Genomic DNA, 17,152 nt, shown 5'->3' on the forward strand with positions numbered 1-17,152 from the left:
CCGAGTAGGTGGCATGTGCCAGCCCACCCAGCAGTTGCCGAGACTCTTAATTGAAAGAAAAAGTAAATTTTAACTACAGATCGGTGAAAATAAAATGTAAATTTTCCCATTTAAGGCCTTAGACCTTCAGAATTGAGGTCAGACACCCTTGTTTTGGAGTAAGCCATGCACATGTCTCCCAGTACACCCACGCCATCTGGATCTCTGCTCAGGAGAACTGCTTGTTAACTTAAATTGGGTTGAGGACACGCACATGTGTGCACGCCCGCGCACACACGCGCACAAGCACACTGAGTCATGCATCACTTTATAAAAGGGAACCCTCTAGGAACTGCCTCAATATGTGCTTTTGTTGTTGTGAAAACATAACAGAGTGTACATACGCAAACTAATGTGGCTACAGCCTCACTAGGGGAGACAGTTTCATGGGAACACCATCGTACATGTGGCCCATCGACTGGCATGTCGGTTATGTGGCACAACTGTAGATAAAACTTTATCCTCACATGTGACCCCCACTCCCTCTGCTGTTTTTCTCTTTCTCTCTCTTCCTTCCAATGTCTCCCCTTTTTTCTGCCCCCGGCTTGTCACTGTCTTCCACTCTCCCAGGTGTGTCTTCCTGCCAGACAACGGCGCCTTCTTCGTCAACTATGTGATCACCGCAGCTTTGCTGGGCACGGGCATGGAGCTCATGCGCCTGGGCTCGCTCTTCATGTACAGTACCCGCCTCTTCTTTTCCCGATCAGAGCCAGAGAGAGCCCACATCAGGAAGGTGAGGCGGGCCCTTCCCTGAGCACGTGCGTTATGGACTCCAGGGTGAAGGGAGGCTGCCTCCAGGCCTTTACTGCAGCTCCCAGGGGGAGCTGCAACCACCCAGCTGGGCAACCTCCGGTGACTGCTGCCTTCTGCCCCAGAACCAGGCCATAGAATTCCAGTTTGGGCGTGAGTACGCGTGGATGATGAATGTCTTCACCGTGGTCATGGCGTATAGCATCACCTGTCCCATCATTGTCCCTTTTGGTGAGTCATCTCTCAGGCGCACCTGGGGTGTCTCACTCAGCCTGGGAGGAGGAATGGAGTCCCACAGCACCATGCCGCCTCCTAGAGCAAGAAGTGACCTGGACAGCCTGTGGCAGGGAGGTGTTGGGGCAGGGGCAGGACCAGCGTACTGAGGTTGGACCGCTACTGAAACTGGATGTTTGTTAAATGAATGCACGAGCGAGTGATTTTTCAGAGTTGCCAGGCTAGGTCCTGGGGGCTCAGGGGAAGCTGCTGGCCCCAGAGATCAGCACCACAGGGCTCTCACAGCCTGCCCTTGGCTCTTGCTACTCTCACAGCCCTGAACCTGGTCTCAGGGGCCTGTGGGGACCATGGGGCAGCTCAGGTCTCGACTGTGAAAGTGGTCACTGACTGGGTCCATCTCTGGCGCCCAGGGCTGCTCTACCTGTGCATGAAGCACATCACAGACCGCTACAACATGTACTACTCCTACGCACCCACCAAACTGAATGAGCAGATCCACATGGCTGCGGTCTCCCAGGCCATCTTTGCTCCGCTCCTGGGCCTATTCTGGATGCTCTTCTTCTCCATCCTGCGAGTAGGTAGGTGCTGGGGGCGCCCTCTGCCCTCCCACTGCTCTGTGAGCCTCTCAACACCAGCGCTGTCAGAGGGGAAAGGCAGGGAGAGCAAGACCTTGCTCATCCGACACAGCCAAGTCCAGTCACCTCTCTGGGCCCACAGGCCATGGATGAGTGTCTGAGCAGAACTTTGAGGCAAAGCGGGGTCCAAAATGTATGGATTTTGTTCTGGGCAAGAAATTTCATATTCCTTCATTCTAAATCCAGGCTGACCAGAAACAGAATAATAGCTGGGGGGTGGCACTCAATTCCCAGTGTATTGCCTCTGGGATCTCTATAGGAGTCCTGCTTTTAGGAGTTTGCCAAAAACCTAGAAGAGGAATCAGATTCCTGCACCTTTACTCTTCCCTTACTCTTTGGTTACACGAACCTGCTGTCCCTGTCCAGGGGAGCCCAAAGACACCTCCACGGAAGTCCCCGCAGGCCACAGGCAGGACATCCCTCAACTTTCTCCCCTCAGAGTGGCCCATGCCACTAGGCAGCCACCGCCCTCCCCTTGGGACACTTGATCTTAACCTTCTCTGCGGGGCAGAGTGGGAGAGGCAGTATTTTCTTTACTCTCAGTCACATCAGTGAAGAGCCAACTCTTGGTCATTTATTTGTACCCGTGTGTTGTCACTCTCAATTTCTTTCCCTGCCACCTAGCAATTTTTTCCTAACGCCTTTTTCCAAGGATAAAGTACTTTATGTTTATTAACAAAAATAGAAAAACATGAAGATCGAAATTTAAATCACCCATAACCACACCTGGAGCCTCATATCGTTGTTCCCTGACTTCATCCTCAGCATCTGCCCCGGGGAGAGGAGCAAACCGAGAGAGAGAGGGCTGACCCACTTGTACTTTACCAAATTGTGACCATCCCTGGTATAGCCTCGAGTCCTGCAGAACATTATGTTCTGAGCAATTTCCTGTGTTATTAAGAGGCTGTTTGAACACATGCTTTTCAACAGCGGCATTAAAAGCTGTCCATTTTTGCTAGTTCTCCCCTGCTGGATGCTGAGGCTGTTTACCATTTTGTGCTATTTCGCAGTCACTGCAGTGAGCATCATTAAGCAATCACCTTTGACTGTAAAGAGTGATTTTTCCATCCTCGTCTAGTTAGAAAACTGCTGCCATTAAAAAATGGACCACACACACACACACACACATCACCTTTGACTGTAAAGAGTGATTTTTCCATCCTCGTCTAGTTAGAAAACTGCTGCCATTAAAAAATGGACTCAATATTTCTACCCAAAATATAAATGACTTTTGAGTTCTGGATTGCTTTTCAGGGCCATTAGCCCAGATAACTAAGCATGCTCCCTTTGACTGGGTTTGCAGGAAAGGGGGCAGGGGTCAAAGACCAAGTGTGGGCCAAGGCAGAAATGACAGTTCAGAGATGCTCCCCAGAACCGTGGTAACAGAGGTAACAAGAAGGCTAGTCAGATGGGCACTAATGTGGACACTTATGTCCACCAGAACTTTTTTTTCCTTTCATGGAATCCACAGACGCCAAACTCTTAAACAGGCCACACAGAAGAAAGACAGTGTCACATCTGGCCCGTTGATCCTGTTATTCTTGGAGGACACTTGGGGAAGGGTCTGTGTGTCCCAAGTGCACAGCTGCTATGGAGGTGCTGAGAGGGTTCCTAGACGTCTGCAGAGTTCCCTGGTCAGTTCCAGCGCTGGGCTCCACAGCCAGGGCCTTTTCTTCTCCTCCACAGGTTACCTCCACAGCATCACCTTATTTTCACTGTCCACCCTTATAGCTTCCATGCTAATCGCCTTCTTTGGCATTTTTCTGGGGAAGCTGAGGATATCCTCTGACTATGAGGTGAGTCACTAGGCTGCCCTTTCTCCGCGAATTCTCCTGGCCCAGGGAGACAGAGCCCTGGGACCCCTTCCTGGCGTGGGCCTCCAGAGCAACACAGGACCAGAGGGTTTGGCCTGTCTCTCCGATTGTGGGCTTGGTGTGCAGGCTGCCGCTAGCTCAGGCTGGCCCCCACTGGAGGTGCTGTCCTCTTTCTACCCGGATGCCTCCTCCAAACGGCAGGCAGTTGGCATGTTCCCCCGCCACGTGAGTCCATTCCAGACACAGCTGTGAGCACCATCCTGAGGGCCAGCGGGCTGAGGCAGAGGATGGAGCAGAGTGGAGGAGGCAGGACGGGGGTGGTCAGCCTGTGCCCGTGTAGCTCGGCTCTGAGGGCGATTCGCCACGATCCTTGTGGCTGTTTGCGGGTGGGACCCAGTCTAATCTGTAAGGCACCTGGGAGAAGGGAGCTGGCACTGGCATGAAGGCACACAGAACCACGCGGCCACGCTGTGTGTCTACAGCAGCATTTCCCAAAGCGGGTGTTGGGCCTGGGGCACTGGAATGATTTCCAGCAGAAGTGCATTTATTTTTCTAGTTATGTTTCTGGGTATGGCAGCTGGCACAGGTTTTCTGACTGAATTGCTTCCTTTTCAAATGAATAAAGAAAAGAAAGTTAGCTCTAAGTGCTGATGCCCTGCTGAGCTGGCAGGGGGAGGGTCTTAGAGGCATCTCTTCTTGCTTCCCTTGTTTCTGTCTCTGTACTGGGGACCTCGGCAAAGGCACCCTCCACCCTTCCTGTCTGCCTCTACTGCTGCATCACTGGAGAGTGCTCGTGGAGGGCCAACTCTGTCTTTCTGCAGTTTTTCAGCTTGGGGTTGTTTTTTTCTTTTTTCCCAGTACTGGGTTTCCCAGTACTTTGCACTGCGTTATATCCCCAACCTGTTATTTATTTACTTATTTTTAAATTTTGAGAGAGGGTCTTGCTAAATCACTGTGTAGCCCAGGCTGACCTCAAACTTGCAGTCCTCCTGCTTCAGCCTCCCAAAGTGCTGGGAATACAGACACATGTCACAACCAGTTAGCTGTGTTTTTGATACAATGGTGTCACGGGACATGGTTGCCTGAGTGTCACTCTAGGGAAGGAAGGTAGTAGAGAACATAAATGGGATTAGTTTAGGGCTCCTTCCAGTCACAATGGAGGGAACATCCCAGAAAGGCAGATGTCAGAGCAGCCCTATCTTTGAACCCCAATTCGTGCAACGTTGCTTACTTCTGCCCTCATGGTGCTCGGGAACAGCACATTCCAGAGAGACTCCTAGCACCCCAGCCTTCTGCCTGTCCCCCTGGGCTTCTGCCTGGTTTGCTGGGCTGAGGCCTGAAAAGACAGAAGGGAGGTCGAGTGCCAGGGTGGCCCGGGCCCACGAGTGGGTGCAGCCCTGGGTGTCAGAAGAGCTGCCTGGGCCATGACCCACTCACTGCCTGTCTCCCTGCTGCAGCCGGAGGAGGAGACCCAGACGGTGTTCGACATGGAGCCAAGCAGCACGTCCTCCACCCCTACCTCCCTTGTAAGTCTTGCCCTCACCCTGGGGACAGATCAGGAGGGCAGGGCCTGCAGGGGGGGCCTAATGCAGTGAGGATGTGGGGGTGTCGGAGCTCTGTGCCCACTGGGACTGGGGAGGAGCGGGCCCCAGGCTCCCTCTTCTGACGCAGCAGGACTTGGCCCAGGTCCAAACGCTGCCGTGGCACTGGCTGAAGAGCCAGGAGCGAAGACCCGACACTGACCCGGCAGGCACTACAAGGCCAAGTAACCCACAAAGGAGGCACCCAAAGAGGAAGGACAGGGGAATCCCGATCTCAGAAACCACATTCGTGTAGACGCAGGGGCGTGCTGGGGCTTGGCCTCGGGACTCGGGCAGCCTCCAGGGCACAGGCGCAGGCGCAGACCCAGCCGCAGGGAGCTATTGGCGACGCACCGAATGGTAAGGCAGGGGCAGCGCAGGAGGAGCGAGGAGCCGAGGCTGGGCTCGGCCGGGCGCCCCACGGGCTGGACGCGGGCTCCCAGGCCCCCTCGGCCCCGCCGCATCGCTGCCACTGGTGCGTGTGCAGAGCTGGGCACCAGGTCTGCCAAGCCCACAGCCAGGCGCCTCGGAGGAGCCCTAGAGAAGGGCGCCCTCCTGCGCCACAGGAGGGAACATCTCCTGAGACTCCGGGAAGGGAGGAGAGGGTGCCAGGTGACGCAGGGCATGGGAAGAGCTTTGGAGAAAGGAGCAGCTTGCGCCAAGGCCGCAAGAGGCTGGAGCGCGTGGGCAAACAGATGCGTTTCCAGCTCGGTGCACACGCGGCGGCCTGTGCGAGACGAGGCTCGCCTTAGCGACGGGCAGGGCTGGGGCAGGTGCACAGACAGAAGCGAGCAGGCAACACGGGGGACCCGCCACCCACGGGCGCAGACAGAGGGGTCAGAACTCCAGGCTTCACTTCCCGAGAGGTAGCAGGGGAGAAGACCAAGACTTCCAAGTAGGAAAAGACTCATCCCGGACCCTTCCAATCTGAGCACTTTGCTACCGGTTGCAACAAGTAACTGAACTCTTAGGAACCTGATGCTTTGCCATTTTCTCTTTTGATATTTTGACAAACTCACGCAATGGAGGCTTCATCCCCAGTAAGAGGCTTAAGAGGTTATTGTTACTGTTAGCAGCGTCATCAGGGCACGCTGGGGACCCCGCGAGCTGAGCATGCTAGGCTCAGGGCACTGAGAAAGGGAGTGAAAAAGTTTGAACCAGGTTTGTCTGAGGACAAAGCCTGTATTTAAAAAAAAAACAAAACACAGCAAGAACAAAACCCTAGAATTTATTATCTATCTTTCTATTTATTGATTGATTTATTTATTTTTTGAGACAGGATTTCGATATGTTGGGCAGGCTGGCCTCGGACTTCAGGCTCAAGTGATCCCCTCCTGCCTCAGCCTCCAGTGTGGCTGGGACTACAGGCGTGTGCCACCGGCCCATCTTAGAATTTTTTTAAAGTCTTTTATTATTACAAGAGTGCTATATGAACATTGTAGATTGTTTGGGATTAAAAACAGAAAACAAGAATAAGGAAATAAAAACTTCATATTACCACCACCCAAATTATCCCTGATACCCCGTGTATATTCTTCCAGGTATTTATATGTGTATGTCTTCCAAATAATTCTGTACATACATTTTGCTTATGTACATATATAGTTACATATGTACATATAGTTTTTAAGGTTTTGTTTTTGTTTTTTTGAGACAGGGTCCCACTGTGTAGTTCAGGTTGGCCTTGAACTCAGTACGTAGCCCAGGCCAGTCTCAAACTCATGGCAATCCTCCTGCCTCAGCTTCCTGAGTACTAGAATCACAGGAGTGTGGCACCACACTCAGTTACATATAGTTTTTGCTAAAATGAAATAATACTGTACATATGTTTTTATAACCTGGCATTTTTGTTAACAATTTTTATCTTTTTGAATACCCAGTTCATATTGAAGTTGTCCTAATTATTCCAGAAATATCTCTTTTTTCAATACTGGGGATTGAACCCAGAGCCTTTACACTGACCTACATTCCCAGTCCCCCCTTTTTTTCAATTTTTGATTTTGAAATAGGTCCCTGGCTAATTCACTGCATTGCCCACGCTGAGCTTGAACTTGCAGTCCTTCTGCCTCCGTCTCCCAGAGTGCTGGCACTGCCGGAGTGCACCGTCATTCCTAGCTATAGTCTGTCCAAACCAAGATCCAATCCAGTACCTGTACTAAACTAACACAACAGCTGTGCAGCTGGTGACTGTGCCCCTTTAATTTTAGCACAGTCCCTGTTTCAGAGCCAGCAGTCTTACAGAAAGTTGTGGATCTTCTGGCTCTATCTTTTCAGTGACTCACAGCCATTTCCACCACTCCTACATTCCCTGAAACCAGATACCCACAAATCCCTGACAGGGATGGTCAAGTCCAGCATGGCTAGGATGAATTTCAAGGAGTGCTATACATCACACTAGGGAATAAATAACATCCCAGTTATTCCAATTAATGATGCTAATAGCGCCCCCCAACTTGGGGGGACATGGCTGGGTTTTCCATTGTCCTGTTTTTATCTTCTTTATGACTAAAGGTCATCATCTATGCAGTTTACTTTGCATAGTTACTTACCATGCAAATGTCTAAATTCTTTTGTAGGAAACTTTTCTCATTCACTGGGACTATTTGGTTTCACCAAAATAAACTACAGAAAGGTATAACAGTATCCTTAATTACCTATTTTCAAAGTAAGGAGTTGCTTTAAAAACCACTTAAAGAGTGACGAATTGCTCTTTTCCCTGGTACTTCTTATGTTTTTCTAATCTGCTGCCCTCCCAGCATTCTTGGGATCTCTCCTGGGTTTAACAGGACACATGACCTAGCTCTCAGCTAGCAGTCCCAGTTTCAATCCTGATTCACAGGCCACCTCCATGACACCCCGAGGAGCTTTGGCTGTGCCTCTGATGCTGCATTAGAAAGGTCACTGCCTCTGCAATAGCGGTCTCTCCAGACCCCAGCCCAGGGGAACCCTGTGTCTTCTGCTTCTGGGTTCACCCTGCCTGGGAACCGAGAATGAGTGGAACATGTTCTGAAGGAGCAGTGGCCTAGGAGTTGGAGAGCTGCCACTAAACTAGCCCTGGGAGCTCATAGGTGGTCGTTCAGCGGCCAAGAGTAAGTAGGTGGGAGAGATGGGCAGGGCGCAGGCTGCTAGGGAAGGAGGGGCAGAAGGAAGCACCCGTGGCTTGGAGGGGCAGAGGCGATGGGGTGAGGAGAGGGTGTGCCTGGGCCTTGCTCCCAACATGACTCTCGCCACCCCCTCTATCCTGAGCAGCTGTACGTGGCCACTGTGCTGCAAGAGCCGGAGCTGAACCTGACCCCAGCCTCCTCCCCAGCCCGGCACACCTACGGTACCATGAACAGCCAGCCAGAGGAGGAAGAAGAGAGCGGTTTGAGGGGCTTTGCAAGGGAGCTGGACTCGGCCCAATTCCAGGAAGGGCTGGAGCTGGAGGGCCAGAGCCAGTACCACTGACCAGGACTCCAGGCAGGGGCAGGGGAGAACCTGGCAAGGGAGGTGAGAGGGTGGCCCGGGCCTCCTTGCTCCCTCCTGCAGACTTTGGGACGCTCCGGATGGAGACGCCTGCTGCTCAGCCATAACCACGTGGAGACCCAGCCCGCTGACCAGCTAGGATGGAGGTGCTGAGCAGTGCCCAGGAACTCCAGGATGGCATGGAGGCAGCATACACTGTGTCTTGGTTAGGCGGCTGAAGCCCAAGACAGACTGAATGGGGTCAAGATGGAGAAGATGTTCACAAGGAAGGAGGCAAGAAGAAGCCCATGGAACTTTCAGGGTCTCCATCACCCTCTCTCCAGCTGCCCTTTGAGCTGCTGCTGCTCCAGCCCCTAGGCCTCCCCACGGCCTGAGAGGCAGAGGTACGTGCTGGGCCTCATCAACAACTCGCAAGTGAGTGTCTCACCGCAGGTTTTCTTGCAGGAAAACCGTAGTCTTCGTACGCTCCCCTCCCAGTAAGGGGCAGCTAGAAGAGGAGACTGAGCCCCTTCCTCTGCCATGATCACAGTCCCCAAGCGCAGCAAGGCAGCACCTTCTTCCTACTCTTACAAGGGTGGGCTGGACCTGGCCACTTGGGCTCATTAAAAAAGACCTGAGGTGTGGTGAGGAAACCATGGCAAGTTTGTGCTGGCTACTGTAAGCACAGTAGGGACTGGACAGAGGCAGTACTCGGGGTGGGGGCCTCTCCCCAAAAGTCTGGGTGGTGGGAAACCAGATACACGTCCCCAAACCCCAGGCGGATAAGATTCCAAAGCCAAGGAGGGGGCCGCTAGCCTTACCGAGCAGAACCTGTCGGAATGCTGGGCCTCAGCTCGGACGACATGAGCAGCAGCTAAGGGTAAGAAACCCAGGCTTCAGACGGAACGTTCTGGCCATTCCTTGCTGCCCAGGTCGGAGCCTTCCTTGCATCTCTACATGTTCGCTAAGGGTCACCTAAGAGGCCTCGGGGGGTCCCTGACTTCCCACAGTGACGCCAACCCCGCCCTGGAGGTGTGGTGACCATGTGTTCGCCATAGAGAAGCGCTTGCTAAGGGGGCAGGGCTGTCCTCCCAGGCTGCCTCCACCAGAGGCCTGGAGGGGCTGAATCCTTCTCAGCACCTCTGCTGTGGCCGGGTGACACCAGCTGCCACCTCCTGGGATAGGCTGCCATCAGGACCCAGTGCAGCCCAGCCAGGGTGGACATGGAGAAAGGGTCAAGCTGCATGGAGTCTTCGAGCTCCTAAGCCGCCTGGAGCCCCTTCTCAGAGGTCTGGGTCGCTCCTGCCACTGACTTGCTGCAGAGGGCTCAGCGCCTCTTGCTTCAGAGGCTCCATCTTGTCCCAGGAACAGGTGGCCCTGAGGGCAGGTCACCTAGGCCCCACCCTGCTCCACTGTTCCCCAGATCCCAGCCCCAGCAGCTCCATGCCTCACTCCTGCGGAGAAGTAATTGCTCAAAAGGCAGTTGGTGCAATGCCCTCAGGGCTCGCCTCAAACTTTGCCATGGGGATTTTTCCAGAGAACTTGGGTCAGCTGGGAAGGAAGCTGTCTTTCTTTTCTGACCCAGCTTGGAATAAGGGGGAAATTCCACCCAGCCAGGGTCTTACAAGCCAGTTCCCAAGGGCCGTCTCCCCTGGCATTTAAGCAACTAGGGCATGGGAGCCTTTTGACCAGCTCCAACTGTGACTGAAGTGCGAATGAACTGAAGTGGGAATGACCACCTGCGGGCTGTGCCCAACCCTGTAGGGTGTTTGGTATGTAAGGGGCTTGAGGGTGCTGCCACAGGCAGGCCCGGGGCCTCTCCTTTCCTGGGCACCACTTGTTGGCATCTGTCCGAAGTCCTGCTGCCGCCCCCTCCCTCTCCAGCCTGTGCTCCCTCCACATGGAAAGGGTCCCACGAGCGACCGGGCAAGATGGCTTGGCGCTCCCTCTCTGAGTCTGGGTCAAGTGCAACCCGGTTCTGGTACGAATATTGGTAAAGTACCAGTCTCTACTTGCTTCTTTCTCCTTCCTGGAGGCCTAGGGTCGCAGGCAAGGCCCTGCAGCCAGCTGTACCTCAACCTCCCATGGTCACTGGGAATGTGGGGGGCATCCTTTAGCTCCCCACATACACCCCTCATCCAGGCCCTCCCAGGGCACTTCCCCACCTGCCTGCTCCCCCAGCTCACACCTGTGTCACCTGTTGGCCTCTGTCTACCGCCACCCACCCTCCCTACCCCTTCCACTTACTCGATCCTTTTTGGAGGGAGCTGCCTCTTGGAGGAGTCCATATGGCCTAGAGCCCTCTGAGAGAGGCCTTCCCCAGGCCCTGAGCAGACCCAGCCTTGCCTGCCTGTCCCTCAGCTGTCTCTGGAAGCAAAGTGCCTATCAGCAGCATTGCATCCTCTGGGGGCCTGGACGGGTTGTGGTCCAACCTTGGCCACCACCACTAAAGGAATGTGCCAGAATGCTGAACCTTCTTATTATCAATGCTATGACTGTGCCTTGAATAAACAAGTCCTCCCAACCTCAGCCATCCTGTGCCTCTACATCTGAAGTCTCCAGGCCCGAGTGCCATGAGTGCCACACCTCACCGTGTAGATTTTGTTGCTGGGGCCAGAGTTGCCCCTTCTGGGATCCACCTCTCCCTAAGGCCTTCCTTGACCCTGCCCTGATGGCGAAGGCAGGTGTTGCCTGGCTGCTAGAGAAGGGAGGTGACACTGCCTCCTCTGCTGCACAGCTGGGGAGATTCTTCAGCACAGAAGCCCCTGGGTGGGTGCTGGACCCTGCGAGACGGCAACTGACCTAGGCCAGTGCCTGGTGGAGGCCCCAGAAAGACCAGCAGATGGGACTCAGGTCTGTGCCCAGCAGGGACTGGAAAGTCAAGGAGAAGGCGGGCCCCAGGGAGGTGCATGGGCAGCCAGGTCAGGAGTGAGCAGGACAGGAAATGCAGTTTAGCAAAAGCTGTAATACCTGAGGCAAGGCGGCAGAAAGAAGTTCCCTGCCTGGGGGAATGTCTCTGAGTTAGGAGACCATGTTCCGGCCTTTACTCCAGCCAGCTGGGTGCCCCAGGGCTGGTTAGCTCTTCCAGAAAGTAGGGGTAGTCCGGTAGGCTTATAGCTCGTGGTAGAGCACTTTCCTAACATGCGTGAGGCCCTGGGTTCAGTCCCCAGCAGCACAAAACAAAAACAGGGTAGGGGGATGTGAGGGTTACAGAACAGAACAGGTTCTGCCGGGGTGGAGGACAGGTGTGTGTTAGAAGGGGAAGCCACCTCCCCCACTGCTCCTGTGGGGACAGAGGAGGAGTCTCTGGGCAGCTGAGCCTTCTCTTCAGTGGGTGTGGGTTCAAAGCCCACCATAGTGTGAGCTCAGGCCCCTCCCCCTGTCCCCTTGTCCCTCAAGACAATTATTTTCCAAGGCAAGCTGGATTAGCCCCCAAGGGCTGATCGGAGGAGAGAGGTTGAGGGTCTCCCGCCACGGTAGGAGGGGCACGGCCTGCAGCCTGGTGGGGGTGGACTTTTGGCTGCTAGAGGAAAGGGCCCTCTCCCAGGATCCACAGCTCTGATCCCAGAAGCTGCCTCATGGGTCTTCAGGGTCCCCCACGCGGCAGCCCTGGGCCAGTTCTTGGTTCACTAGCAGGGACCTGGCCTGGGGAGAGATAGGCCTGAGAAGACAGACTGACAAGCTGAAGCGCCTGGGAGGGGGAGGGGCCGGCCGAAGAGCCCTCCACCCAGAGGGAGGGAAGGGCTGAAACCTGCACGTGGGACTGGGGCAGGGCAAGGGGAGCCTGTGGCCCTGGAGGGCCTTAATGCTGGCCACTGTCCACAGGGACCTTGGAGTGTCTGACTCAGTACCACGATGGCCCCTCCTGGCCCAGGAAGAAGCAGGAGGATTGCTCCCTCCGGGCAGCTACCGGCCTCCTCCCCAGGCCTTTGAGGTGGTGGGGAAGCCACTCAGGTCTGTCTGTGGGGAAGAGCCTCCTTGTTGCAGGTTCCTAGGTCACTGTGTGGAAGGCGCAGGGTGGGCAGGGCAGAACTGGGGTGTGGGAAGAAGCTCCCAGGTTGCCCAACTGAGCATCTGATTTGGCCTTGACGCCCCAGAACCCAGGCTCATGCAAGCCTCAGCTTATGGGCTGTCCATCCCAGCCGCAGAAGAAGTCTCTTGAGAACCTCAAACCCTCCCAGCACCCAGGCCCCAGCCCTGAATAAGCTAAAGCTTCTGGGATGGTGTCCAGTTGCCTCTAATTTACAGATGACTGGTGTTCAGGGGGCAGGAGGGAAGAAAACAATCCCAGGCTCAGGTAAGACAGGCATTCCAAGGCAAGGCTTCAGCACCTGCCTAGCTTGGGCTCCTAAGTGATAAGCATCCAGCTTGGGTGTAGCTTCTGGTGTTGTGGTCACTGCAAGAAATACAACCAGGCATGGTGGCGCATGCCTATAGTCCCAGCACTCAGGAGGCTGAGGCAGGAGGACTGCCTTGAGTTTGAGACCAGCCTGGGCTGTATAGTGAGTTTAAGACCAGGCTGAACTATATAACAAGACCCCATCTCAAAAAAAAAAAAAAAGAAGAGAAAAGAGAAGAAAAGAAGTATAACTACGTTTGGACAAGACAGCATACTCAGGCCCGGGGTGGGGAGTGGCTCTGCCTGCCTTGTCACCTTCAGCAATGCTGTGAAGAATCTTCTCTTCCATCCCCTCCACAGAGCCCAGGGTGGCTTTCATGATAGCCTGGTCATTTCTATGCCACTGAAGGCCTGAGTGCAATAAACATGAATTATACAAGGAGACGTCAGGCAGGGGTCAGTGCTTTGAAGAAGGGACACAGCAGCCTGAGAGGTGGGGGGTGATGGGGGTGGGGGCTGTTTCCCTGAGGATCCAGGATGAGCTCTGTGGGGATGAGACACAGGAGGAGTAGAGGGTGAGGGGACAAATCCAGGACCCAAAGAGCAGCCAAGCAGCCTGTGTGGCCAGAGCACAGTGAGCAAGAGAAAGAGAGGGACCAGGCAGGACAGAGAGCATCAGGGCTTTATACGGGTCCTCAGGACGCAGTCTTACTCTTATGAAAAGCTATTGGAGGAGTCTGAGTACAGGAGTACACGATCCTCGTGTACTTTTCAAAAATTTAAGTTGAAAATACATGTTAGGGTTTGGATCTTAAATGGTTGCTGAGCCTCATGTGTTTGGAAGGTGGCTGGATTACTGGGCATTACAGCTGGTTTGATGGGAAGCAGGGTCTGGCTGCAGGAGGCAGGTCACTGGGGGTGTGACCTGGAAGGCTATTTCCCTCCCTGGCCCCTCCCTCCACGCTGTGCTTTCTGGCTGCCGTGACGTGAGCAGCTTCTCCTCCGCCAGGCCTCTGCCGAGCTGTCCACTTCGGAGCCAGCCAACCGTGGACTAAAAACATGAGCCAAAATAAGCTTCTCCTCCTTTTAGCTGTTTAGTCGAGCATTAAGTCCCAGGGACAGAGACAGTGCAGAAAACAAAATCTACCATCTTAACCTTTGTAAGTGTACAGCTGAGTGGTATTAAATACATTATGACATCCAGCCATTACTCTTGGTCATCTCTACTTTTCATCTTGTAAATCTGAGGCTCTGTGCCCATTCATAACACCTCATCCTATTGCCCCCAGCCCCAGGAATTGCCAGTCCCCTGTGCACAGAAGCAATCATGGTGCCCAGAGTGGAGAGAAATTGAAGCACCCCAGGGATGATAGAAGGTATCGAGGAGAGAAGCTATGATAGGACCAGGACCAGGCAGAGATTGAGGAGAGAAGCAGGTGAATTTGCCACAGAGGGTGAAGATGCATGGAAGGATTAGAAGTGGGATGTGAACAAAAGCAAGAAGGGAGGGGGCTCCAGTTCTTTAGCTTGAACAACTCAGTCAGCAGTGGGTTAGAGGTGAAGAGAGCTGGGAAGGAACAGATCTGGGAAAATGCCAGGACTCCTATGGATCATGTTATATGGGATGACAGGAAGCAGCTGGAATCCTAAGTCTCAGGGTCACCAGTTTCTGGATTGTGTTTCATGCAAGGCACAGAAGGGAGCAAGGAGGAGCTTGAGGGCTGAGCAGACATGGAGAGGGGAGGAGGATCCACAGGGAGATGGAGACTGGGAGGGATCCGCAGCAAGGACCTGCAGCACCAGGAGGGGCTGGAAGGGAAGGAGCAATGTCCCCACAGCCCTGGGTCTACCCACCCTTCGCAATAACTACAGGCATACAGGAGTGAGCTTCAAGACACCACAAAGCAGCAGCAGCCATGAATGCTGGGCATGCCACAGACAGACAACTCAGTGCATCACTCAAACAGCAGACAGAGGAAAAAGGGAGGGGCTCCTGATTTAAGAGACACACCCGAACACAAAGTATGGGCCTTGTTTGGGTTCATATGTGAGGTAAAGTGTCTAGAAATTCATAAGGAAGAATTTGGAGATGAAATAACAGCAAGGCTTTCTTTAAAACTCTCCAGAGGAAGATGGCAGAGTGGTGAACAACAGAAAAACAGCCTGAGATTTGCTTTCCAGACACTGGTATATAGCAATGTGAGGAAGAGAAGAAGGGAAGTGGGTCCTTAGGACCCAGTAAGGATCTGAAGCAAGAACTGAAGCCCACAGGAAGGCCAAAGAGAGACTTCAATGAGGAAGGAGGTGGCAAGCAGCACTTTTTCCCTGAGCCCTGACTCACTGCATAGGAAGGGCAGCCTGAATCTGCAGACACATGATGACTACTGGCAACCCCAGAGGCCTCTACAGAAAAATAACACCAGTGGAATACAGCAGTGGACACAGCTGACTGCAGTGGCCAGTGAATTATTTGGGTTCAGACGTCCTCCAGGAAGGGCAGTTGGCCAGTAGCCATCTTGGAGAGGGACCAACTGAACTTGGAACTCAGAGCAACTGCTGACTCTGTCTAGTGGCTCCCAGTGTCAGGGTGAGGCAGAAGCAAGTTCAAGTCAGCAGGAGGTGAGGGAGCCGTGTTCAAGCCATTAGGAAGCACATGGAGTACTGCAGGCTGACAAATCAGGTTTCAGCCTTAGGGACAGAAACCAGCCTGAATTTCAGCAGAACCACAGGTGCTACCCTGCCATAAATCTATGGTGATTTGCTGGGATTAATCAACACAGAGCTGGGCTCTGTCTGCTCAATTTGTCTGCCAGTGATGGCAGAGATACACCTTGAAGCGGACATTTTAAAAAATTTTTTCTTTTTGTCTTTGTTTTATTCTTGATGTTTGTTCTTGTTTTTAAGAGTGTAAATGTTGTCTCTAGTTTTTTGTTGTTCTGTTATGTTCTTGTTCATATTTTTTCCTTCTCTCTTTCACTTCTGTCTTCTTTACCAGTTTTGCCAAGTTCTTGTAATCTTGCTTTGTCCTCCAGCCTTGCTTCTAATCTTTTCCTCTTCTTCTATTTCTCTATTTTTCCCCTAGCCACATTTAAATTTTCTGTCCTGTGGGTAAAATTGCCACATTGTGAGCTTATTTACTGTATACAATTTTCTGGTTTGTTTTACATTTTGTTATGTAGTTCATATGGTTAAAGGTAACAAGCCAATAGTTACCGCAGTTTGTCATTTTTTAGGGTGTTTGATGCTATTATTATTGCTGATTGTACTAGTTCAGCCAAGGTGACATCATTGTTCTAATCAGCTCTTCTGGTATGCTAGGACTGAGATTGCCTAAAGGTCATAAACAATACTATCAGCCAGTGCTAAAGAACCAGAGGCTACACCAAATAGGCAGCAACTTATCCCCAATAAATTGAAGGGGTAGGATCTTGCAACAGACTCAAAATCCAAAAGCCAGCTATACCTGGAAGACGTCTCTGAGAAGTAATCATTTCCTAAGGGTTCTAAATACTAGCAATAAAACTACTTGCCATGAGCAATTTACAAGCATCAAACCAAGAATTAAACTAAAAAAAATAGAAAAGGAGAAGACACTTAAGCAAGATGCAACCCCAGACATCCAGCTCATCAAAGACAAACCCAGGAGGCAATAAGGTGAAACAATTCAAAAGCCACCCACTCGAACTCTCTGAAGTGGTAACAGAAGTAAAAAGCAGATGAATGAGGCTCTAGAAAAAATCAAATCAAAAATAATTTCTCAGATAACTACAGAGATAGTGACCATAATGAAGGACTTGGTTAGTGACTCTAGAGAGGATACAGATTTTTTTAAAAATAGAGGAGCTTAGGAACATGATGGAAACCATGAACGACCTACACAGGAAAGAAACTGAATCCATAAAACAGATTCAAACAGACATCCAGGAGATTAAAAATTCCACAGAAAGTATATGCAGCAGAATGAGGTGATATGAGGACAGAATATTGGATACAGTAGGGCATAATGGCACATACCTCTAACCCCAACACTCAGGAGGCTGAGGCAGGAGGATCCCTGTGAGCTTGGAGCCAGTCTGGGCTAAGGTGAGTTCAAGTCCAGCCTGAACTGCATCACAAAACCCTGTCTCAAAAAAACCAAAGAAAGAAAGAAAAAAAGAAAAAAGGAAGAAGAAAGAAAGAAAGAAAGAAAGAAAGAAAGAAAGAAAGAAAGAAAGAAAAGAAAGAAAGGAGAAAGGAGAAAAAAAGAAAGAATATCAGATACAGAAGACAGGATTGTAATTAATGATCATAAAAAGATTTCTTAAAAATGACAAGGAA

The 17,152-nt window shown here is 52.3% G+C and overlaps 1 protein-coding gene across 8 annotated transcripts in view; it reads left to right on the forward strand.

Annotated features, from left to right (window-relative positions):
- Tmem63c (transmembrane protein 63C) overlaps positions 1-11,025 on the forward strand; it is a 64,555-nt gene extending 53,530 nt beyond the window's left edge. For 6 of the 8 annotated variants that reach the window (XM_013517137.1, XM_005390182.2, XM_013517141.1 and 3 more), the window contains 6 exons: positions 610-772; positions 915-1,020; positions 1,434-1,601; positions 3,345-3,454; positions 4,930-4,998; positions 8,302-11,025. In XM_013517137.1, the coding sequence (XP_013372591.1) occupies positions 610-772; positions 915-1,020; positions 1,434-1,601; positions 3,345-3,454; positions 4,930-4,998; positions 8,302-8,499 (814 nt within the window). In that variant the 3' untranslated portion in view covers positions 8,500-11,025. Of the gene's footprint in view, positions 1-609; positions 773-914; positions 1,021-1,433; positions 1,602-3,344; positions 3,455-4,929; positions 4,999-5,158; positions 5,499-7,891; positions 8,142-8,301 lie in introns of those variants that run through there. The other 2 variants (XR_001235117.1, XM_013517142.1) reach the window with 2 other exon arrangements.
- Positions 11,026-17,152: the final 6,127 nt, after the last annotated feature.

The sequence above is a fragment of the Chinchilla lanigera genome, unplaced genomic scaffold (assembly GCF_000276665.1).
Source record: "Chinchilla lanigera isolate Chin_1 unplaced genomic scaffold, ChiLan1.0 scaffold00037, whole genome shotgun sequence".
Taxonomy (NCBI): domain Eukaryota; kingdom Metazoa; phylum Chordata; class Mammalia; order Rodentia; family Chinchillidae; genus Chinchilla; species Chinchilla lanigera.